We start from the raw sequence: 23057 nt of genomic DNA, 5'->3' as shown, positions 1-23057 counted from the left end.
GTGGGAGTTACTAGGCACGATCGTGGCGATGTGGGTTCAGAGAAGGTACGCGACCTGCTCAGGGTCACACAGCTAGTTAGGGCAGTGCCTGTCTGGATATGATCCTCCCAGCTCCACCACTAGGCCACAGAGAGTGTCCTCAACCCCCTCTTTGCCACCGAGGGAGTGGGGAGTGCAGGCTGCCAGCCGCACCCAGAACCAGGAGAAACCCAGATGGGACACAGCTGGGAGGTGGCTTCCTAGCTCAGCTCCAGGGTGACACTCCCCTCTGCCCAGAGGCACAGGGCCCAACGGCTCCTTTGGAGATAGATTTGGAACTTTGATGGGGGAACCCAGTCCCTAAGCTAGAGCCCCACCTAGGTCGCCCCAGCACCAGCGCAAACACTGGGGCAGCCCCCGGGGGGGAGGGGGAAGGAGTGGGGCAGACGGCAGCCAGAGGCTGAGGTCTGCACTCCCTATCAGGATTCCCCTCCTCCAACAGTTCGGGGACAACCTCCCTTTGGAAACCCAAGCCCCAGCTGAAACTGGGAGGAGAAAGAGGCACAGGCCAGGCCAGAGTCAGTCCAAAGATTTCCCCCAGATACATACCTGCTTTCTCTACCTTCTTCAGGCCTCTGTTCAACTACCACGTCATCAGAGAGGCCTGTCTTGACCATCTTTTTCTCTTTTGAGTCCCTCTCCAGCTTATCCCCTGGGAGGAGATTATAGGTCAGTTTATCTGTCTCCCCCAGGAAAATGTGAGCATTTGAAGATAAGACTCCATCTGTCTTATTACTGTGTCTCTAGAACTTCTTTTTTGTCTTATTACTGTGTCTCTAGAACTTCTTTTTGAGTTTATCTATTTTTGAGAGAGAGAGAGAATGACTAGAGGAGGAGCAGAGAGGGGGACAGAGGATCCGACGCAGGACTCAAACTCACGAACTATGAGATCATGAACTGAGCTGAAGTCAGATGCTTAACCGACTGAGCCGCCCAGGCGCCCCCGTGTCTCTCACATCTTAAACAGTACTTGGCATGTTCCCACTGCAGGGCTTTTCCACCTGCTGGTCCCTCCGCCTGGAGTGATCTTCCCATCTTCCCCCACATATGCCCGGGACTCCTCTGTGCTCCTTCTGGTCTACCATAAAATACCACCTTGGGTGAGGCCCCTGGCCACGCGAACATTTCTTGTCCTGCCTGCTTCCTTTGCTAATCTCTGACATGGAGCACATTTTGCTTCTTTATCCTGTTAATTTTCTACCTGCCCTTTAGGATGCCAGTTCTGTGACAGCAGGGACTCGTATAGGTCTTGTTCACTGCTTGGCCCCGGTGCTCAGAACGGTGGTGAGGACACAGCAGGTGCTCAAGAAATGTTTGTCAAATGAGTTGAAGCCAAAACAAATGCTGGCCATTTCCCTTAGTGTCAAGTTTATTTTCTGTGAAGAAACTAAAATAGGGGAAGCAACGGCTTCAGGTACTCTGTAGAATAGACTGGTATTGGTGCTCTGACAGGTGAAAAACCCTGAGGCACCAGAGAGGTCAAGTAATCTGACCAGGGTCACGCGGCATGTGAGTGGAGGGGCAGGGATTTGAACCCATGCGGTCCTTGATTGAAAAATGTAGTCACATCTGATCCTCCTGATCTGAAAATCTAATTTACTGATATCTCTCAAATCTTGGAGCCTAGAACAGAACAGACCAACTCACAGGGATGCATAATGATGTTCACCTCCTCTCTCCTTCCCGAGGCTGTTGGATATTAGGGGGCATCAGAATTACCTGGAACAACCTGGTAAAATGCAGATCCTTAAGCTACTAGCACATGGAATGTGGCCAGAGTGATGCAGAAGCTGAATTTTAACTTTTTAGAAAAGTGATTTTATTTTATTTTATTTTTTAATTTAGAGACAGAGCATGTGCTCGCACGAGGGAGGGAGAGGGACGGGGGAGAGGGAGAGAGAATCTTAAGCAGACTCCATGCTCAGCGGGGAGCCCAACATAGGGCTTGATCCCACGAACCATGGGATCATGACCTGAGCAGAAATCAAGAGCGGGATGCTGGGTGCTTAGCTGACTGAACCACCCAGGCGCCCCTGGAATATTTCTTTTAATTATGATAACAAGTTATTAGGCTCAGCTGCAAATGACAGAAAACACAGAATATTAGTAACTTAAATTGAGAGAGAGAAATTGATTTCTCTCATATAAAAGGATTTGGAAATTGGTCCTGAATAAGGACAGATGCCCACTTACCAGCAGTCTAGGCTCCTCCTATCTACCTCCCTCTCTCTCTCTCTCTCTCTCTCCATCCATCCATGCGTCCATTGACCTACCTAAATACCTCACCGTGTTTCCTAAGAACAAAGCATTCTCTTATATAACCTTAGTAAAATAATCAAAATCAGGAATCTATACATGTTAATCAGATTTCACCAATTGTCCTATTACTGACCTTTAAAGCAGAAGAAAATCCCAGATCACTTGTTATATTTGGTTGTCTTTTTAGTTTCCTTCAACTGGAAGTTTCTGAACCTTTCTTTGTCTTTTGTGACCTTGACACTTTTGAAAAATATAGGTCAGTTATCTCATGAGCCAAAGTTGGATGCTTAACCAACTGAGCCACCCAGGTGCCCCATCACTGAAGATTTTTAAGAATATCGGAGGACATCACATCATTTTCTTCGTATGTACTCCACTTTTTATCTTTAGAAGAAAGCAACACTTTTTTTTTTAACTTAACCACAATACCATGGTTGTACTTATCAAAAGTATCAATCAGCGTTAAAATTTCCCTGTCACAGCTTTTTTTTTTTTTTATGTTTTATTTATTTTTGAGAGAGAGAGACAGACAGAGTGTGATCGGAGGGGGGGAGGGTGCGGGTAGAAAGAGAGGAAGACACAGAATCCAAAGCAGGCTCCAGGCTCTGAGCTGTCAGCAGAGAGCCTAATGTGGGGCTGGAACCCACGGACCGCGAGATCATGACCTGAGCCGAAGTCTGACACTTAACTGACTGAGCCATCCGGGCGCCCCTCAGCTTTCTTTTTTAACATTTTACTTGTTTGAATCAGAATCCAAACAAAGTCCCCTCATGACCTTTGGGTAATGAATCTCCAAAATACTTTTAACAAGCTTTCCTTGTGAAACCAATTTAACCTTGTTTAACCAGGTTTAACAGTTTCCTTTCTTTTCTGTTTCTTTCCTTCCTTCTTTCCTCCCCCTTTTCTCCCCCCCCCCCACCTTACTTCTTTCCTTCCTTCTTTCTTTTCTCCCTCCCTCCCTTCCTAACTCATTTGTTGAAGAAACCAGGTTGCTTGTCCTGGAGTCCTGGAGAGTTTCCCGTAGTTTGGTATGGGTTGATGGCAGCCCCTTATGTCATTTAATATGTTTCCTTGTCGGATTCAAGATTGGTATTTTGGTTTCAATTTTGATAGGTAGCCGGAAACTTCCATTAGGAAGACATGATGTCTAGCTGTCTCTCTCTTTTGCTGGTAACAAAGACTGATCGGGGTGTTCAGATGCCATCAGCCTGATCCTACCTTTATCAGTTCCCCAACCAGGGGCACGTGGGTGGCTCAGTTGGTTGAGCTCCCACTCTTGATGTCCCTCAGGTCATGATCTTGTGGTCCTGGGATCAAGCCCTGCATCCGGCTCCGCCCTGAGCATGGAGTCTGCTTGAGATTCTCTCCCTCTCTCTCAAGATAAATAAATGAAAACTTGAAAAAAAAGATGTCACGATCTTTCCCTGAATATCTTGTCTGGAATAGTTAAAGCTATCAAAAAAAGGGAAATGAAGTTGGGTGGGTAGGTTTCACTTTCAGTGGTGATTGTGGCATAAGTATTAAGGATGCAAACTACAAAATCAGGAAAATCAGATTTCAGTCTCAAATGCAACAACTGACAGCACAAGCAGACTTTGGACAAATCACCTGACAAGCCTCCGCTGGTTTCTTCATTTGTAAAATGGATATGTTAATAATCCCAACTTCGAATGTAAAATGGTACTGCCACTTGAGAACACAGTTTGGGGACGCCTGGGTGGCTCAGTCGGTGAAGCATCTGACTTCAGCTCAGGTCATGATCTCGCGGTTTGTGAGTTCGAGCCCCGCATCAGGTTCTGTGCTGGCAGCTCGGAGCCTGGAGCCTGCTTCAGATTCTGTGTCTCCCTCTCTCTCTCTGCCCCTTCCCCACTTGTGCTCGGTCTCTCTCTGTCTATCAAAAATAAATAAAATGTAAAAAAAAAGACACTTAAAAAAGAAGAAGAAGAGAGAAAGAAACTCAAGTTCTCAAAATAAATGTTGAGTGTTCTTTTTTATTCCTGCCTTCAGAGATCTTACATTCTAGGAGGGGAGACAGTCCATAAAAATAAATATATAATCCAATGTTAGAAAGTTTCCGTTATGGAAAAGAGTATGCAGGTCCCTTATAAGATTAAAAATAGAACTACCATATGGTCTAACAATCGCAGTTCTGGGTATATATCCAATGGAAATGAAATCACTACCTCGAAGAGATATCTGCACTCCCATGTTTATTGTAGCCTTATTCACAGCAGCCAAGATATGGAAACATCCTAAGTGTTTGTCAACGGATGAATGAAGAGAATGTGAGAGATATACATATGTTTGTGTGTGTACTAAATGTGTGTTACATATATATCTATAAATATGAATTACATAATATAAAATGTGAGAGAAATACATTCACACATACATAATCACAATGGAATATTATTCAGCCATCAGGAAGGGAATCCTGGGGGGCCTGGGGGGCTCAGTCGCTTGAGCGCATGGCTTTGGCTCAGGTCACGATCTCCTGGTTTGTGAGTCCGAGCCCCGCATCGGGCTTGCTGCTGTCAGTGCAGAGCCCGCTTCAGATACTCTGTCCCCCTCTCTCTCTCTGCCCCTCCCCTGCTCATGCGCTCTCTCTCAAAAATTAAGAAGAAGAAGAAGAAGAAGGAGAGGATCCTGCCACTTGCAACAATATGGATGAACCCGCAGGACACCATGCTGAGTGAGCTAAGCCTGACACAGACAAATACCGTATGATCTTGTGTATATGTGGAATCTAAAAGAATGGAACTCACAGAAGCAGAAAGTAGAATTGTGGCTTCCAGGGGCTGGGGAGTGGGGGAAATGGGGAGATACTGGTCAAAGGGTACAAACTTTCAGTTATAAGATGAATAAGTTCTGAGGATCTGATGTACAGAATGGTGATTGTAGCTAATACTGTATCGTACAGTTGGAATTTGCTAGGACAGCGGTGTTCTCATTATACCCCAAAATAATAACTAAGTGAGGGGCTGGACATGCTAATTAGCTGGATTGTGGTAATCATTTCACAGTGTGTACGTGTATCAAATCCTCACGTCATGTGCTTCAAATATATGCAATTTTTGATTATTGATGATGCCACGATAAAGCTGGGGAAAACTTTTGCTTCTTAAACTTTCACAAGTGGGGAGCTTGTGAAAAATACAGTTTCCTGGGACCTACCAGGTCTGGAAGAATCTGATGCCAGGGCCCAGGACTCTACGTTTTTACCCTGTGCTGCTCCTGATGTGACCCATCCGTGACTTCCAATTTTCTTTCTTTCTTTTTTTTTTTTTCAACGTTTATTTATTTTGGGGACAGAGAGAGACAGAGCATGAATGGGAGAGGGGGCAGAGAGAGAGGGAGACACAGAATCGGAAACAGGCTCCAGGCTCTGAGCCATCAGCCCAGAGCCTGACGCGGGGCTCGAACTCACGGACCGCGAGATCGTGACCTGGCTGAAGTCGGACGCTTAACCGACTGCGCCACCCAGGCGCCCCTGTGACTTCCAATTTTCAAAATGCTGGTTTGGAGGCTGTAAGATACGCCCCCCCCCCCCCCAAAGAGATATGGCTCAGGCAAGGCCATTACTTTGTCCTGTTCTCATCCAGGGCGGTTCCACACCCCCAGGGGATGTATGACAAAGTCTGGAGACATTTTTGGTTGCCCCCTACCTGAGGGCGGAGGCGCTACTGGCATCTGGTGGGTAGAGGTCAGGGATGTGGCTGGTCTTCCTGCAACGTATAGGACAGTCTCCTGTAACGAAGGATCATTCGGCCCCAAATATCAGCAGTGCCCGGATTGAAGCAAATGCTCTGCTTGCTCCTTCTGCTTGATGAGCTGGTTCAAGACTCCTAGGCTACAGTTGGGAGTGTGAGGAAACTTAAAAAAAAAAGTGGTTTATTAGAGAGAGAGAGAGGAGGGGCAGGAGAGGGAGACACAGAATCCTAAGCAGGCTCCAGGCTCCGAGCTGTCAGCATGGAGCCCCGACGCAGCGCTCGAACTCACAAACCGTGAGGCCATGACCTGAAGTCGATGCTTAACTGACTGAGCCACCGTGGCACCCCGGTGTGAGAAAACTTCTAGAGGCACCCCCAGTGCCCTAATTGGAGACTGTCTGGTCACCTCTCTTTGCCAGGTAGTTTCAATGACTTAGCGATTGCCTTTGGAGAGGCAGTTGCGGTTAATTAGTGGTCATTTCCAGGGAGGAGCTGTTTCACGTGAAGTCCCTCTGATTTAATGGCCAGGGCAGGCCCAATTCCCATCCCTGCTCAGTGTGGCGAGGAAGATTTTCTTTGCAGTTCTAGAGCGGACACTGTGTGCTGCCACTTTGTGTGCCACAAGGTGGGTCATTCCCCAGGGTCTGTCCACTGTTTTCCTTTAGGGTCTGGTGGGCTGTAATGGGTGATAGCCATGGGACTCAGGCAGGCTAAAGAAGGCTGCGGTGGACTGAGGGAGGCAAGGCAGGATTTGAGTGTCTTACAAGGAAGGAAGGAAGGAGGCCCAAGCTTGAAGTGGGTTAGAGAAGTGGGGAGAAGTACTCTAGTGATTTACATAAATAGAATCATGCGGTACGTCCTCCTCTATGCCTGATTTCTCTCACGTGTTTTTGAAACTTGTCTGTATTTTTGCATGGAGTAAGAGTGGGTATTCTCAACACTGAAGAGCAGGGTTCTGTAAACTGTAGTTTGCAGGCCAAATCCACCCCCCCCCCAGTCTGTTTTTGCGGAAACTATAAGCTAAGAATGGTTCTTACAATGTTTGATTGTTGGGGAGAAAAAGAACAATATTTTGGGACATGTGAAAATAGTAGGAGATCATTGAAATTTCAAAGTGTCCATAAATAAAGTTTTATTGGAATATAGCTGTGCTCACTCGGTTACATAATTGCCGAGGGCTGTTCTTTGCAAGGGACGAATTGAGTTGTTGCAACAGAGACTATGACCCACTTGTCCTAAAATATTTACTATCTGACCCTTCCCAGAAAAAAAATTGTGACCCCTAGGTTTAGTATTCCATCGTATAATACGTAACTGTCTTGTTTTATTATCGTTAGATGCTGATGTGGTCTTCAGGTTTTAGCTAATGCGAATAAAGTTCCTATGAATATTTCTGTACGTTTCCTTTGGTGGATAGAAGCATTTACTCCAGGAGTGGAATTACTGGGTCATAGGGCAGGAGTACATTTAGCTTTAGCAGACATTAGAAAATGATTTTGCAAAGTGGCCATACCATTTTGGACTTCTCTAGTAGAGAGTTTTGGTCTTGCTAACACTTGCAACTTTTTCCTTTCTTTTCATATTAGTCATCCTGGGTGTGTGTGTGTGTGTGTGTGTGTGTGTGTGTGTGAGAGTGTAAGCTAACATTGCATTGAGGTTTTATTTTGCATTTCCCTGATGACTCATGTTGGGCAGCTTTTCACAGGAGTCTTGGCCATTTGGATATCCTCTTTTGTGAAGTGCCTATTCAGCCCTTGTCCACTTAAAGCTCCAGACCATTATTTTTTATTAATTTGAAGGCATTCTGTGTGTATAGCAGATAGGAATCCTTGGTCAGTGAACATCTATCTATGGCTTGTCTTCTAGTGATATCTTTTGATGGACAAAAAAATCCTCTTAATCCAGCCTAAAATTTTCTTTTATGATTAATGTACTTTATGTCCTGTTAAACAATTGCCTATACCCAAGTCCCAAAGATGTTGTATGTTTTATTTTAAAAACTTTCTTGACTTTGCTTTCCTATTTAGACCTGGAAGTCATCCGGAATTGAGTTGTGTATATGGTGTGAGGTAGGGATCAAGATTTACCTTCTTCCATTTAACCATTCAATGGGTCCTGCATTGTGTACTGAAAACACGAGCCTTTCCTTGCTGCTTTCCCAGTTGTTTTTATTTGACATAAATAACCACATGCATTCCAGAAAAAGCAAAATAAAAAAAAAAAACTTCAGAAAAACTCCTTTTCCTGCCCAAATCTCCTACCCTGCTAGTTAACATTCCTTATCTCCAGGAAGTTAACCATTTCTTGTTTCTTTCCCAAGGTTTTATGTATAAACAAGTAAGTACACAGAAGTCTCGCCACTTTTTTGCATAAGCCATATCACACTATGCATTCTGTTCTACATTTTTTTTTTCCTGGTAGCAATTAAACAGAAAACTCTAAGGTATTAAATGGAAAAATATTCCTTTTGTTGTTGCTGTTGTTGCTGAGATCTGTCACTGTGTGAATAGAATACGTCTTTAGCTTGATTTCACTGATGGAGAACTAGGTTTTTTCCAGTCCTTGGCTACAGACAAAGCTTAGTGAATAGCTGTGTCCACTTCTCATTTTGCACATGTGAGTGAATCTTGTGAGAAATTCCTGGAACTAGAATAGCTGAATAAAAGGGTGTATACATTTGTCATTTTGCTGAATGTTTGCAGACTAAACATTTAATGTTTGGGGGAAGGGGGGAAAGGCATCACGCCCTCACCTCTGCAGGGTTCTATGAACCCTTTTTTTTTTTAAGTTTTTTTATTTTGAGAGACAGCACAAGTGGGGGAGGGGCAGAGAGAGCGAGAGAAGGAGAGAGAAAATTCCAAGCAGGCTCTGTGCTGCGCCTGACATGGGGCTCCATCTCCTGGTGGTAAGATCATGACCTGAGCCAAAATCAAGAGTTGGACACTCAACCGACTGAGCCACCACAGTGCTCCCCTTTTTAAGCATGTTTATTTATTTTTGAGAAAGAGAGAGGGGAGGGGAGGGGTGGGGAGGGGAGGTAAGGGAGGGGCAGAGAGGAGGATGGAAGACCCAGAGCAGGCTCAGCGCTGTCAGCACAGAGCCCGACTCAGGGCTTGAACTTCTGAGCTATGAGATCATGACCTGAGCTGAAGTTAGATGCTTAATTGACTTATTCACCTGGGCACCCTTCCACACCCCTTTTTAAAGTAATCTCCATGCCCAGCGTGGGGCTCAACTCACCCTGAGATCCAGTAGCATGCTCTACTGAGTGAGCCAGCCACGTGCCCCTCCATGAGTATCTATTGTGTGCTAACAATATCCTGGGCACTTTGCTAGGTATTGGGCATAGGGGGGTATGACTGACCTAAACCATCACCCCCAAAATATGTGATCACCAGCTAAGGTAAGGGCTCTAAAAGAGCTGTGGTTCTCAGAGCCTCCCAGACATCTGTTGGGCTGCAGGAGATCAGGAAAGGCTCCTTGAAGGAGGTGATGGTTGAGCCAAAGTAGAAAGAATGGATTAAAGATTTTCCAAGCAGGAGAAGTGGGTGTGTGGAGCAGCAGGGCTTTCCAGGCCAAGGGAACAGCAAATGCAGAAACCTTGCAACAATGGCCTATGGTTGTATCACAAACCCCCACAGTCTAGTGGCTTAGAACAACACCCATGTATTCTCCTTCTCAACCCAACTGTGAGTTAGGAATTGGTCAGCAAAGTGAGTCGTTGCAGCTTGAGGGCTCTCCTATGTTACTGTCAGGTATTGCTGGGGCTGGAATAGCCACTTCTGGAAATGGCCTGCTCACATGGCTGGCTGATTGGTTCTTCTTGCCCTGCCCCCGCCCCCCCTCCACCCCCACAAGGCTGCTTGAGCCTCCTGACAATATGGCTGTTGGCTTCCCCCGCAAGAAGAAAGTGGTGCTGCAATGCATCTTATGACCTAGCCTCAGAGGTCCTGTACGTTCAGTTCTACATTCCTTTGGCCCTGGCTCCAAGTGGGAGAGGAACCCCCCCCCCCCCCCCCCGCACACACACACCCAAGAGGATGAATACCAAAAAGGCAAAGGATGTTGGGGGCCCTCTTGGAGACTGGCTACCACTGGAGACTGGCAGGAAAGGGCTGGGAATGACCAGATGTGGCTCAGCCGGGGTGAGCCAAGGAGTTCTGTATGGCAACAGCTGACGTGGGTGGGGCTAAGTGCATGGGGTGGGGTTGGCCCTAAGAGCACAGACACGCCATGGGGTAGGGAGGAGGTGACCTGATCAGATGGATTCTGAGAAGAGCCCTCCCGCTGCTGTGGATGCAAGAGCTGACTCTGTGGTGGGAGGGCTGAGTGGCAGCCCCGGGAAAGAGGCCGGGCAGGCATCCGGGAGAGAGAGGTGAGGATGACCTAGGTTGGAGGCGGTGGCCTTGGAGGAGCAGATCGGCACACTGATTCAAGAGTTGTTGGAAGGAAAAACCTGCTGAGCTCGGTGGCAGGCCTCCTGTGACCCCAAACAGAAAGCCGTCTGCCTGTTCAAGGTCCCTGCAAGGAGCAAGTGGGTGCGTCCGGCACACTCCCAAGTTGGTTTCCCCGGCTCGGATTCCTGGCCACTTGAGCCCAGAGAGCGTGCTTGAGAGACCTACCCTGTGGGTCTCTTCCTGCCTGGCCCCTGTCTGGGGTGAGTGGCAGTGTGTCCCTTTTGAAACCTGGAGCGTCAGTGCCACCGCCCGAGGCTCTTGCTGGGCCTGGCACCAAGTGAGAGCTCAGCAGCCGTGACTAATTCCCCAGCACGTGGGGTGACTCAGCTCTGGTCTTTTGGCTCAGAAGGCATGTGGCTCAAGGCATGCGGCTGTCCCTCCAGCAGCCCTGGCACTCGGGGCTGCCCTGACCTTGGTTGGGCTGACACCTAGCCTCTCCCGGCTTCTGGAGTGTGGCCCTCCCGCTGACGGCTGGAATGTGGCCTGGAAAGCAGGGAGTTCGGGCCTGTGAAGTCTTTCTCTCGAGGTGTTTATGAACGCTACTTTGGAGGTTGAGAGGCGGAGGTGGCTGAATGCCAGCAAGAGCTGAACCTGGTTTCTTCTGGAAGCTCCATTTGCTTCTCCCAAGGGAGGAGCCCATGTTTAGGTGCGGGAAGGGTCTCCAGGTCACTCTGGAGGCGCTTCGAAGCCATAAGTAGCACTTGGGCAAATCTATGTCCCTGAGCCCTTGCCTGGTCTGTAAGGCAAGTTGAATCCTCCCTCGGCAAAGGGATTGTGAAAAGAATCCTCTGAGAGGGGGCCTCCACTAAATGCAGCTGCTCTCCTGTGAGCTGGGGTCCCTGACAAAGACTCACGGTCTGTCTTCTCTCTTTCCCCTGTGCCGTGAGCACCCTGTTTCCTAAGGGGTGTCAGGGGCCCAGATGCTGGCTTCTGGCAGGTTTACATGGCCCGATTCACCTTTTGGTGAGATGGTCTTCCATCAACTACACCCTTCCTGCTCATTAATGTACTCCCCCCAGCACTGCTCCTGGGCCTCCCCGGGGCCTGACAACTGGTGGGGGCCAGAATTTTGCACTCAGGTTCTGGAGCTAAAGACCCTTTGGATTCATGGTCCTGCTGCTTACGGAGTCTATGATCTTGGATAAGCAGCCTCTGAGCCGGACTCCTTTCTGACAAGTCTCCCAGGCCATGGGAAATGGGGTCCTGGGGCACCTGGGTGGCTCAGTCGGTTGAGCGTCTGAATTTGGCTCAGGTCATGATCTCACAGTTCATGAGTTTGAGCCCCACATTGGGCTCTCTCTGTGCTGAGAGCAGAGAGCCTGCTTGGGATCTTCTGTCTCCCTCTCTCTCTCTACCCCTTCCCTGCCCTCACAGTCTCTCTCTCTCTCTCTCTTAAAAATAAACATTAAAAAAAAAAAGAGAAAGAAAGAAAGAAAGAAAGAAAGAAAGAAAGAAAGAAAGAAAAGGGGTCCTGATCCTTCCCTTTACGGTTAAGAATTAAAATAATTCTCTAGGGGCACCTTGGCGGCTCAGTCCGTTAAGAGTCCGATGTTGGCTCAGACCATGATCTCATGGCTGCATCGGGCGGGCTCCCTTCTGTCCGAGCAAAGCCCACTTCGGATCCTCTGTCCCCCTCTCTCTCTGCCCCTCCCTTGCTCGTTTTCTCTCTCTCTCTCTCTCTCAAAATAATAATAAATAAACTTTAAAAGAAAAAAAAATTTCTCTAAAGAGCATAGTATAGTGTATAAGTGTTGATTAACTATTAAACTGATAGCTATGAATTTTAGTCTTATTAATATTTCAGTATTCCTGAATCCTGCCATGTGTGGGTAACCCATAGCAACCAGAGTCTGAGGTCCACTTCTGGCCAGGCTGACCCCTTCCGCCCGGCTGTTGGGGGAATCTAGTTTACATGTAACTAGTAAACCTAGTTTATGTGTATGTTTACAAATCAATTCACTTGTAAATTCTGTAACATAAAAAAGTAAAAATGTACCATTATTTGTACCATAGTTTGTAACTCTGTTCTGGTGCTTTTTCCTTTGCTGTGGCAGATACATTTTTTTTTTTTTTAACTCAGCCCTATATTATTAATGGTTTATTTTTATTGTGGCAAGAAACACATAGCATTGACCATCTTAAGTTTTTTTTTTTTTAATGTTTTTATTTATTTTTGAGACAGAGGCAGAGCATGAGCAGGGTAGGGGCAGAGAGAGAGGGAGGGAGACACAGACTCTGAAGCAGGCTCCAGGCTCTGAGCTGTCAGCACAGAGCCCGACGCGGGGCTTGAACTCACGGACTGTGAGACCGTGACCTGAGCTGAAGTCGGACGCCCAACCGACTGAGCCACCCAGGCGATCCTTAAGTACTTTTTTTAATGTTTATTTATTTTTGAGAGAGAGAGAGAGACAGAGCATGAGTGGGGGAGGGGCAGAGAGAGAGAGAGAGAGAGAGAGAGAGAGAGAGAGAGGGAGGAGAGAGAGAGAGGGAGGAAGACAAAGAATCCAAAGCAGGCTCTGGGCTCTGAGCTGTCAGCACAGAGCTGGTTGCAGGGCTCGAACCCCCAAACCATGAGAACATGACCTGAGCTGAAGTTGGATGCTCAGCCACCTAAGCCACCCAGGTGCCCCCTTCCAAAATATTTTTTAAGTGTATGATAGTGTTAACTACATGCACACAGTTGTGCTGCAGATCTCTGGAACTTTCTCATCTTGTTTAAAAGAGATTCTGTTCCCACTGAACTACTTCCCTTTTCCTCCTCACCAGTCCTTGGTAACACCACTGTTTTTTTCTTTGTTTAGTTTTGATGTCTTTTTTTTTTTTTTTTACTTTATATACATATTTTAAGTAATCTCCCCACCCAGTGTGGGGCTCGAACCCACAACCCCAAGATCAAGAGTCCTCCACTCTACTGAGTCAGCCAGGCACCCCTTGTTCTTTTTCTTTCTGAGCGTTTGACGACTTCAGATACTTCAAATAAGTGGAATCATGCAACATTGGTCTTTTCATGACTGGCTTCCTTCACTTGTCCTGATGATCTCAAGGTTTGTGCAGGTTGTCACAAAGGGCAGGGTTTCCTTTTTTTAAAGGCTGAATAATCCATTGTATGTAGATACCAAATTTTCTTCACCCCTACATCTTTCTGGGGCATTTGGGTTACTTCCACCTTTTGCCTCCTCTGAATAAGGCTGCAGTGAAGGTGAGTGTGCAAATATCTCTTCAAGATCGTGGTTTCAACTCCTTTGAATATATACTCAGAAGTGGGATTACTGGATCATATGGTAATCCTATTTTTTTTAATGTTTGTTTATTTTGAGAGAGAGAGAGAGCACAAGCAGGAAAGGAGCAGAGAGAGAGGGAGATAGAGAATCTGAAACAGGTTCTGCCCCTGCAGCCCAGAGCCCAACGTGGGGCTCAAACTCATGAACTGGGAGATCACGACCTAAGCCAAAATCAAGAGTCGGATGCTTAACTGATTGAACCACCCAGGCACTTCCTCATAATTCTATTTTTAATCTTTTGTGGAACCTCCATTCTTTTCTTTGGTGGCTGTAGTATTTTTACATCCCCACCAATAGCACACATGGGTCCTAATTTCTACATTCTTGCCAGCATTTATTTGTTTTTGTTGTTGTTGTTGTTGTTGCTGTTGTGTGTGTGTGTGTATGTGTGTGTGTGTGTGTGTGTGTGTGTGTGTGTGTGTGTGTATACATATATATATATAATTTTTATAGTGGTCATTCTAATGGGAATGAGGTGACTCCTCAGTGTGGTTTTGATTTACATTTCCTGGATTAGTGAAGTTGGGTGTCTTTTCACAAAGTCTGTTGGCCATTTGTGTATTTTTAGGTAATGGTTTATTCAAATCTTTTGCCCATTTAAAAAAAAAATGTCTATTTTGAGAGAGAGGCAGAGAGAGAATCCCAAGCAGGTTCCATGCTGTCGGTACAGTCCCTGAAGCAGGACTCCATCCTGTGAACCCTGAGATCATGACCTGACCTGAAATTAAGAGTTGGACGCTCAACAAACTGAGCCACCCAGGCACCCCTTGTCCGTTAAAAATTTTTTTTCTTAGTGTTTTTATTTTATTTTTGAGAGAGAGAGAGAGAGAGAGAGAGAGAGCGTGAGTGGTGAAGGGGCAGAGAGAGGGGGAGACACAGAATCCGAAGCAGGCTCTAGGCTCTGAGCTGTGGGCACACAGTCTGATACAGGGCTCGAACTCACATGACCTGAGCTGAGTGAGATCATGACCTGAGCTGAAGTCGGATGCTTAACTAACCCAGGTGCCCCTCCCTTGCCCATTAAAAAAATTTTTTTAATTTAATTTAATTTTTTTTTTTTTAATTTTTGAGAGCATGGGAGAGGGGCAGAGAGAGAGGGAGACAGAGGATCCAAAGCAGTCTCCGAGCTGTCAGTGCAGAGTGCAATGCTGGGCTCTAACCCAAGGACTGTAAGATCAAGACCTCAGCTGAAGTTGGATGCCTAATGTTTTTCATTAGAGAGAGAGGTAGAGAGGGATGGGGAGAGAGAGAGAGAGAGGGAGAGGGAGGGAGGGAGGGTCTTAGGCAGACTCCACACTCGGCACAGAACCCACAACCCTGGGATCATGACCTGAGCTGAAATCCAGAGTTGGACGGACGCTCAACCGAGCCACGCAGGTGCCCCTCTTTTGCCCATTTCGAAAATCAGTTTGTCTTTTTTTGTTGTTGAGTTGTAGCTCTTTATTCCGGATATTAACACCTGATCAGATACATGGTCTGCAAATATTTTTTTCCCATTCTGTAGGTTGCCTGTTCACTTTGTTGACTCCCTTATTGTGCATAAATGAAATCTGATGCAGTCCCATCTATTTTAGCTTTTGTTGCCTGTGCTTTGGTGACCTAATAAATCATTGCTAAATCCAATGTTGTGAAGCTGTCCTCCCTCCCCTTTTGTTCCTCCCCTCCCCCCTGCTTCTAAGAGTTCTATGGTTTTAAATCTGCATTTAGATCTTTAATCCATTTTGAGTTAATTTTTAAATGGTGTAAGGTAAGGATCCAACTTTACTTGTTTGCATATTGATACCCGATTTTCCCAACACCATTTGTTGAAGAGACTATCTCAAGTTCTGGTGCTTTTTTTAAACACACAGGCTGTGGAAGTGGCCTGAGCCGCCCCACGCCGGGAGATCCTACATAGTTTGTGCATTCTCAAGATTTTCTGCGATTAGCACCTTTTTAAAGATGAGGAAATGGAGACTTGTCCAAGGTCGTTATACTGAGCATATAGATGGAATTGAGTTCAAGTCCTCAGTTACAATCCCAAGAGCCCACATGCTGGAACCCCGACGCTCCCCGTTTTATCCCCAGCATGCTAGGAAGAATGAATGAATGAACCTCTCAAGCAAGGCTCCCAGCAAACAGCGGAGTTTGGACGAGCCCACTGCTCCATATGGGGGTGTGCGCCGGTCTCGCGCATGCGCGGCCCCTGTGCACGACCCGCTCCGCTCCATCTGCCGGCACATGGTATGGCCTCTATCCCTATGGTATGTCCCGCCTTCCCCCACGCCCGGGCCGAGATGGTACGCCCCGCCTCTGCTCGCCGCCCCTCCCCGTTGGTTTCCGCGCGAAAAGCCAGGGCTGCCTCTGCCGCCGCGGTCTCTGCTGCAGTTTCCAAGATGCCTGCCCGCACCGCCCCGGCCCGGGTGCCCACGCTGGCTTCCCGGGCCATCTCGCTGCCCGATGATGTCCGTAGGCGGTAGGTGCTGTGGGGGAGGGGGGGTCCGTGAACTCGGATCGGGGGTGAGGGGGAAGTGGCACGGCGTTGGGGGTGGGGGGGGTTGCTTCCCCTGTAGGTAGCCCTTGGCTGCCGCTGACAGACGGGCGCGCATGCGCGGGACGGCTCGGCGGCGGTTGGCGCGGGCAGGGTGGCACTTCCGGTCGCGCGCACCCCTGGCCGTTTGGCGCCAAAATGGGCCGAGGCCCTTCACAGTTCCCTGGTGACTAGTAACTTGGGGGTCCTTCCTGATTTCAAAGTAGAGCGAGCTTTGGGTTCTCCTCGGGGATCGCCAGCCCAGAGGAGCCACGGGCCTAGCTCCTGCCGCCGGCCGGCTCGCGCAGGAAGTGGGCAGCCCGCGGCCTCAGGACACCCCTCGGCCCGGGCACTTCGGCCTCCACTTCCGGTGCCCGGCCCGCTTGGGGGGTCGAGCTGGTCCGGTCCCCGGGGGGCGTTTCGGGGGGGTCCCCCTTGGCACCCGGCGCAGCGCATCCCGATGGCGGCCTCCAGAGACAGACGTCGCCGCTCGGGGCCCGGGCGCGGCCGGCTCAGGTTTGCGAGCCCCGTCTTTCTTGGGGGGCTTCCTCCATCTCGGCCTGCCGGGGAAGTCACGTTCTGGAAGGAACCCCCACCGCGCAGCGCAGAAGCGGGGCTCGGGCAGCGTGAAGGCTGTAAGAGCCTTTCCAGTAAATCTGTGCCTGGGAGCGGGCATCAAGGAAGCCTTGCTAGGCTTCTGTGCACGGGGGTTGGGGGGGGGGGTCAGAACGCTGGGCTCCCCTTTGTGAAAGGGCTCCAATTTCACTCCTGAAAACTTGCACCCCTTGGAACACGAGTCCCGGGAACCTCGCCCAGGCCTGAACACACTTCAGCCGGATTTGTGAGCCTGGTTGAGCCTTTGCCCAATTTCCCTGTGCCGGTTTCCTATGGTCGTGCCAGGCCAGTCGGATGGGGGCTTTTGGAGTTGGAGGTGTGTATGTGTGTGTGTATGTGGGGGCGGTGTTTGGGACTCCCTACCAGGTATTTAAGGTTCAGGCCACTTCTTAAGCACAAGAGGGGGTGTGTCTTGCCCAAGAAGCCTTACCTGTAGTCTCCAGGGATATGACTTAGAGTGTAAACAGAATTGTGGAAGTCCCTGGCTTCATGATGTTGGACCCAACCTAGAGGCGTTTGGGCCTGATCTTTACTCTGATGGTGAGACCTCCCGTCTCCACTGGCTTGTTTGACCTGGGGCGAGTGTCATGAACAAGCTGTCGGTGCGGACTAGATTGACATGGGCTCAAAATGGATAGTGGATGAAAGGAGAATATGCCGAGACATAAAGGCCCACCTGTTAGCATTGTTCTTGGCTAAGCCAACTTTTTTTTTTTCAGTTGTGCCAGTCAATTGTATACAAAACTTGACATATTCTCATTTAATCCTCAAGAGTTTTTTAGAGTGGGTGCTGCAGGAGTTCATCAAGAGGAAGCAAGGATTCCTGCTGATGTCTGCTTTTTGCCAAAACCGTTCCTTTCAACTAGGGTCTTTGAACAGGCCACTGGCTTGGGGGTTGTTTTGGGCCAGTGCAAGTACTTGGCTGAATTTGAATGCTCTTAGGTGAGTTTTACAATCCACCATTCACCCTAGGTTCCATATTACTTTGAACTAGAATTGCTTACTGTAGGTGTGGTTTGGTGTTTCTGCCTTAGACCACGTGGTGGACGTTGAAATGGTCTCATGTGACTCTCAACAGCTTTTCTTACATTTTGAATTTCAGTGTACAAAATCCACACATAAACATGGCATTCAACACTCCCTTAAAAGACCTGTAAATAGAGGTACAACTTTATCTGTGAGAATTAGAAGTATGATTTATAACATAGGAGGTCTCTAAGTCCAGTAGAATACTTTTAAGAACAAAGTTAGGCCTGGTCCTCCTGCATTTGTCACTTCTACTTGTGTGTATATATCTATATATCTATATATCTATATATATATATATATATCAGCTTCTTTTTTTTAGAGGGTGAGCATGGGAGGGGCAGAGAGAATTTTAAGCAGGCTCCACTCTCAGAACGTGGGGCTCGATCTCACAACCCTGAGATCGTGAACTGAGCCAAAATCAAGAGCCTGATGCTTAACTGATTGAGCCACCCGGGTGCCCCATGTCAGCTGCTTTTTTTAAACACGCAGTTCCATTAGATATGTACCAGAAAGAATTTTCAGTGTCTGGGTTTTTAAGTCTTTAACTTCTTTTTTGAAGTATACTATGCCCCAAGTCTAAAAATGTTGCCTTTTTAGGACAGGCCACATTCTTCTACTTACTTTTCTTACTCTGTTGAAACCACCATTTGCACAGGAAAAGCGAGAATTCTTTCACTGGTCTTCCTGTTGCCACTCAAGGCTTTTCTAGCAGCGGAAACTGTGATCCTCTTAAAAAAGTTGGATCTGATGGTTTCCTTGCCCCACACACTGCCTGGTGCACTGGTCCTGAAGTTCAGAATCCCTGTCCACTTGCGTCACTCATCCTGTGTTCATCTCACAAGCCATACAGACCTCCTTTTAGGTTCTCAGGGCCTGAGACCTTGCAGAGCAGCTGGTGTGAGGCTGAGCTCTAGCTACTCCTTCCCTAGGCTGGCTACTGTCCATTCATCCTTAAGACCGTCCTCAGAAAGACCATCCCTTTTCCCCATAATAGGAAGGGTGTTGAATTCTGTCTGCACCCGCATGCTGCCTTTCCAAACCTGGAGCTGATGGTGATTCGTTTGCCTTGTTCGCTGTATCTGTAGCTTGTGTAGACTCTGAAAGGCATGCATGCCAGACTTTCCCCTTTTATGAAGCCTGGATTCACACATTGATTATAGCAACCTCCTTTGCACAACTCTGATTAGCTTTTGTAATTGTGGCAGCTTTTTTAACTGCTGGCCATTCTGTGATTAGATTAAGCTGTTTTTCAGGTTTTAAAAAATGTTATTTATTTATTTGTTTGTTTTTAATGTTTTTTGAGAGCACAAGCGGGGGAAGGACCGAGAGAGAGGGGGACAGAGAGATCCGAAGTGAGTTCTGTGTCGATAGCAGCAAGCCCGATATCAGGCTCGAACTCACAAACCACGAGAGCATGAGCTGAGCCGAAGTCGAATGCTCAACTGACTGAGCCACCCAGGCGCCCTTCAACTTCTTAGCTCTAGTTCCATGGCTCCCACTAAGTGGGTATTGAATGGACTTACCTTTTTTTTTTTTATGTTTATTTATTTTTGAGAGAGCGTGTGCGCAGAGGGGCAGACGGAGGGAGAATCCGAAGCAGGCTCCAGGCTCCGAGCTGTCGACACAAGCCTGATGCAGGGCTCAAACCCACGAACTGTGAGATCATGACCTGAGCTGAAGTCAGGCACTCAACCGACTGAGCCACCCAGATGCCCTGGGACTTCTCTTTTCTAGTTCTCCTCTGCAGGAGTATTCTAGAGGTGCAGACTGCTGGGGTTCAAATCCTTCCTACCATAGCTGTAGGACTAAGTTGTTTAACCTCTTGGTGCTCTATCTGTAAAATGGTGTGGCGCTACCCGCTGCCCCAGGGCGTTATGAAGACTCGCCTGGCTGATAGGTGTAAATGTGGCGGGGTAGCACCTGCAAAAAGACCCGTGCTGCTTATCACAAGGTCACCTGTGTGTGTCATTTCCATCAGGGGAGCATAATTTAGTGCAGCAACATGCACATCTGATACTGAGGCAGATGCTCGTGTAGTGGTGAGTGCCGTTCAGAGATGATGTAAATTCCTGCTAATCATTCCAACCTTCATCTTGGCTTGGCTGCTTATAGAATTGTCTGGTGGTCTGGACTTGTTCCTTCTGCCACCTTAGCTTTTGTGCCAGGTATCCAGTCCTCCTCTTTTTTTTTTTTTTTTTTAAGTGTGTTTATTTGGAGAGAGGGGGGACAGAGGCAGACAGAGAGGAAGAGCAAGAATCCCAAGCAGGCTCCGTGCCAGTAGCACGGAGCCTGATGCGGGGCTTGATCTCCTGAACCGTGAGATCATGACCTGAGCCGAAATCAAGAGTCGGACTCTTAACCCACTGAGTCACCCAGGCACCCCCAGTTCTACCCTTGATCAGGCATTCTTTTATTAAGGATTGAGGTGGTGATCTATCCTTTTTCATCTCTCAGTATCTTGCTTTTTAATCCTTTCTATCCTTGGCTTTTGTGATGCTGTTTACTACCAGGGATGCTCTTTCTTCATCAATCCCCCCGCCAACCCCCTTAATCATTTTTCTTTCATTCTTGGACCCTTATCTCTTCTAGTCCTAGGACTTTTTTGTTGTTGTTGTTGTTACTTATTTATTTATTTATTTAAATGATTTTATTTTTTAACATTTATTATCGAGAGACAGAGACACACAGAGCGTGAGCAGAGGAGGGGTAGAGAGAGGGGGAGACACAGAATCTGAAACAGGCTCCAGGCTCTGAGCTGTCAGCACAGAGCTCGACGCGGGGCTCGAACTCAAACCACGAGATGATGACCTGAGCGGAAGTTGGTCACCCAACCAACTGCGCCACCCAGGCACCCCTTAATTTGTTTTTTAATGTTTATTTACTTTGGAGAGGGAGAGAGAGAGAGCGTGCGAAAAGGGGAGGGGCAGAGAAAGAGGGAGACACAGAATCTGAAGCAGGTTCCAGGCTCTGAGCTGTCAGCACAGAGCCTGACGCGGGGCTCGAACCCACAAACCTTGAGATCATGACCTGAGCCGAAGTTGGCTGTTTATTTTTTTTCAACGTTTTTTTTTTTTTGTTTTTTTTTTGTTTTTTTTATTTTTGGGACAGAGAGAGACAGAGCATGAACAGGGGAGGGGCAGAGAGAGAGAGGGAGACACAGAATCGGAAACAGGCTCCAGGCTCTGAGCCATCAGCCCAGAGCCTGACGCGGGGCTCGAACTCACGGACCGCGAGATCGTGACCTGGCTGAAGTCGGACGCTTAACCGACTGCGCCACCCAGGCGCCCCTGAAGTTGGCTGTTTAACCGACTGAGCCACCCAGGCTCCCCTAGTCCTAGGACTTCTGTGTAGCAGTTGGGCCTGTCAGCAGGACAGGACTACCTCCAGTTTTGATATCTCTCTCAGGAGAGCCACTTTTAATCTCTAGCTGCTGAATAGCCATCTAGAGAGCTGCTATTCATTGAACCATCACTCCTCAAACTCCTGGCCTTTTTACTTTTTCCCTACCAAAATGTCCTGAATTTCTGATACAGTATTCGTTTTCAGTTGCAGCCATAACCAGTTATCTCAGTGGCTTAAATAACCCATACATCTGTTTTAACAGTTCTATAGGTCTGAAATCTGGTTTGGGTCTCCCTGGATGCAAAAGTGTCCACAGGCTGCATTCCTTTCTTGCAGGCTCTAGGGGAGAATCTGTTGCTTCCTCTTTCAAGTTGGCAGAATTCAGTTCCTTGCGGTTGTAAGACTGAGGTCGTTCTTCTCTTGCTGGCTCTAACCATGCCCAGCTTCTGGAGGTGATGTATCCTTTGGCTCATGGCCCACTTCCTCCCATATTTAAAGCCGGTTCTCCTGTCACATCTCTCTCTGAACCTTCTGTAGTCACATCTTTCGAAATGCAGCTGGGATTTTTTTCTGCTTTTAAGGATTTAAGTGATTAGTTTGGGCCCACCTGGCTAATCCAGGATAATCTGCCCATCTCAAAGGCTCTAACCTTAATCACATCTGCAGAGTCCCTTTTGCCAGGTAAGGCAACATATTAATAGGTTCTGGGGGATTAGGGCATGGACATCTCTCTTGGGAGGGGTCGCTATCCCGCCTACCACAGATACTGTCTCAGATGGCCCTACCCCAACTGCCACGTAGACAGTTACAAAACTCCGTTAATTCTGCCTCTTGTAACTTCTCTAGCGTGCTCTCCATTCCTGCTGCTAAATCCTGTTTCAGACCAGCATTTCTAGTTTCAGGGTGTTAGGGAGTGATTTAACATCTTGTAATCCCTTCCTGTCTAATCTACATCATGTATTTTTGCCAGATTAATTTTCTTAAAACATGGCTCTGATGTCTTGGGTTCCTCCTCCCCCCCATGGTTCCTTCAGTGGTGTAACTATGGAAGAAAATCAGTTTTTTAGCCTGGTGTTGCCTACCTCCCTCAGACTGGCACTAGCCTGACTTGTGTGGGTTTCTTAGGTGTACCCTGAGCCAGCTCCCTGTTTGGGCAGGTCTCCCTGCTCCGTTCCCACTGAGCCCTCTCCACTCCCCTGGGCCAGTCCTTCCTGATGGTGCTCTTAGACCTTTGCTCTTCAGAAGCCCTCAGAACTGTATTTGCTTTATTCCTTCAGTTGTTGATATACGTTTTTAAAATGTATTTATTTATTTACGAGTGTGCTTGTGCAAGCAGGGGAAGGACAGAGAGAGAGGGAGAGAGAAAGTCTCAAGCAGGTTCCACTCTGTCAGTGTGGAGCCCGACGTGGGGCTCGATCTCCTGAACCGTGAGATCACAACTGAACCAAAGTCAATAGCTGGACGCTTAGCTGACTGAGCCACCCAGGGACCTGGATATGTTTTTATTTCCCTTCTAGGATTACTGCACGAGGGAAGCAACTAGAAATGAATCATGGGATCTTGGGCTGGAAGGGACCTAAAGCTTTATCTCATAACATGGCTGCCGTTCTGAGTATTCTACCTGGTCCTTCACGTCTTTCTGATCCTCCTGGCCCTGAATGTAAAGCAGATGTGTGGTGGCGTCATCGGTTTTGCCGGGGAAGGGATGGACTCTCCGGTGAAAGAAAGCCTGGGTGTCAGGGGAGGTGCGCTGACCAGCTTCCTCCTTGCTCCACTCTGGCTCCTCAGTGCCTGCCCTGGGCTCTTAACCGTCCTT

At 47.8% G+C, this 23057-nt stretch overlaps 1 protein-coding gene across 3 annotated transcripts in view; it reads left to right on the top strand.

The window, feature by feature from the left end:
• Window positions 1-16055: 16055 nt before the first annotated feature.
• Window positions 16056-23057, top strand: part of DNMT1 (DNA methyltransferase 1) — a 46915-nt gene continuing 39913 nt past the window's right edge. Inside the window, exon 1 of one of the 3 annotated variants that reach the window (XM_040449842.1) lies at window positions 16056-16201. In XM_040449842.1, the coding sequence (XP_040305776.1) occupies window positions 16122-16201 (80 nt within the window). In that variant the 5' untranslated portion in view covers window positions 16056-16121. Of the gene's footprint in view, window positions 16202-16603; window positions 16772-16919; window positions 17187-23057 lie in introns of those variants that run through there. The other 2 variants (XM_040449843.1, XM_040449844.1) reach the window with 2 other exon arrangements.

Source organism: Herpailurus yagouaroundi, unplaced genomic scaffold (genome assembly GCF_014898765.1).
Source record: "Herpailurus yagouaroundi ecotype Mexico unplaced genomic scaffold, PumYag 200, whole genome shotgun sequence".
NCBI lineage: Eukaryota > Metazoa > Chordata > Mammalia > Carnivora > Felidae > Herpailurus > Herpailurus yagouaroundi.
Note: the sequence above shows the minus strand (reverse complement) of the source record. Positions and strands in the feature narration are given on the sequence as shown.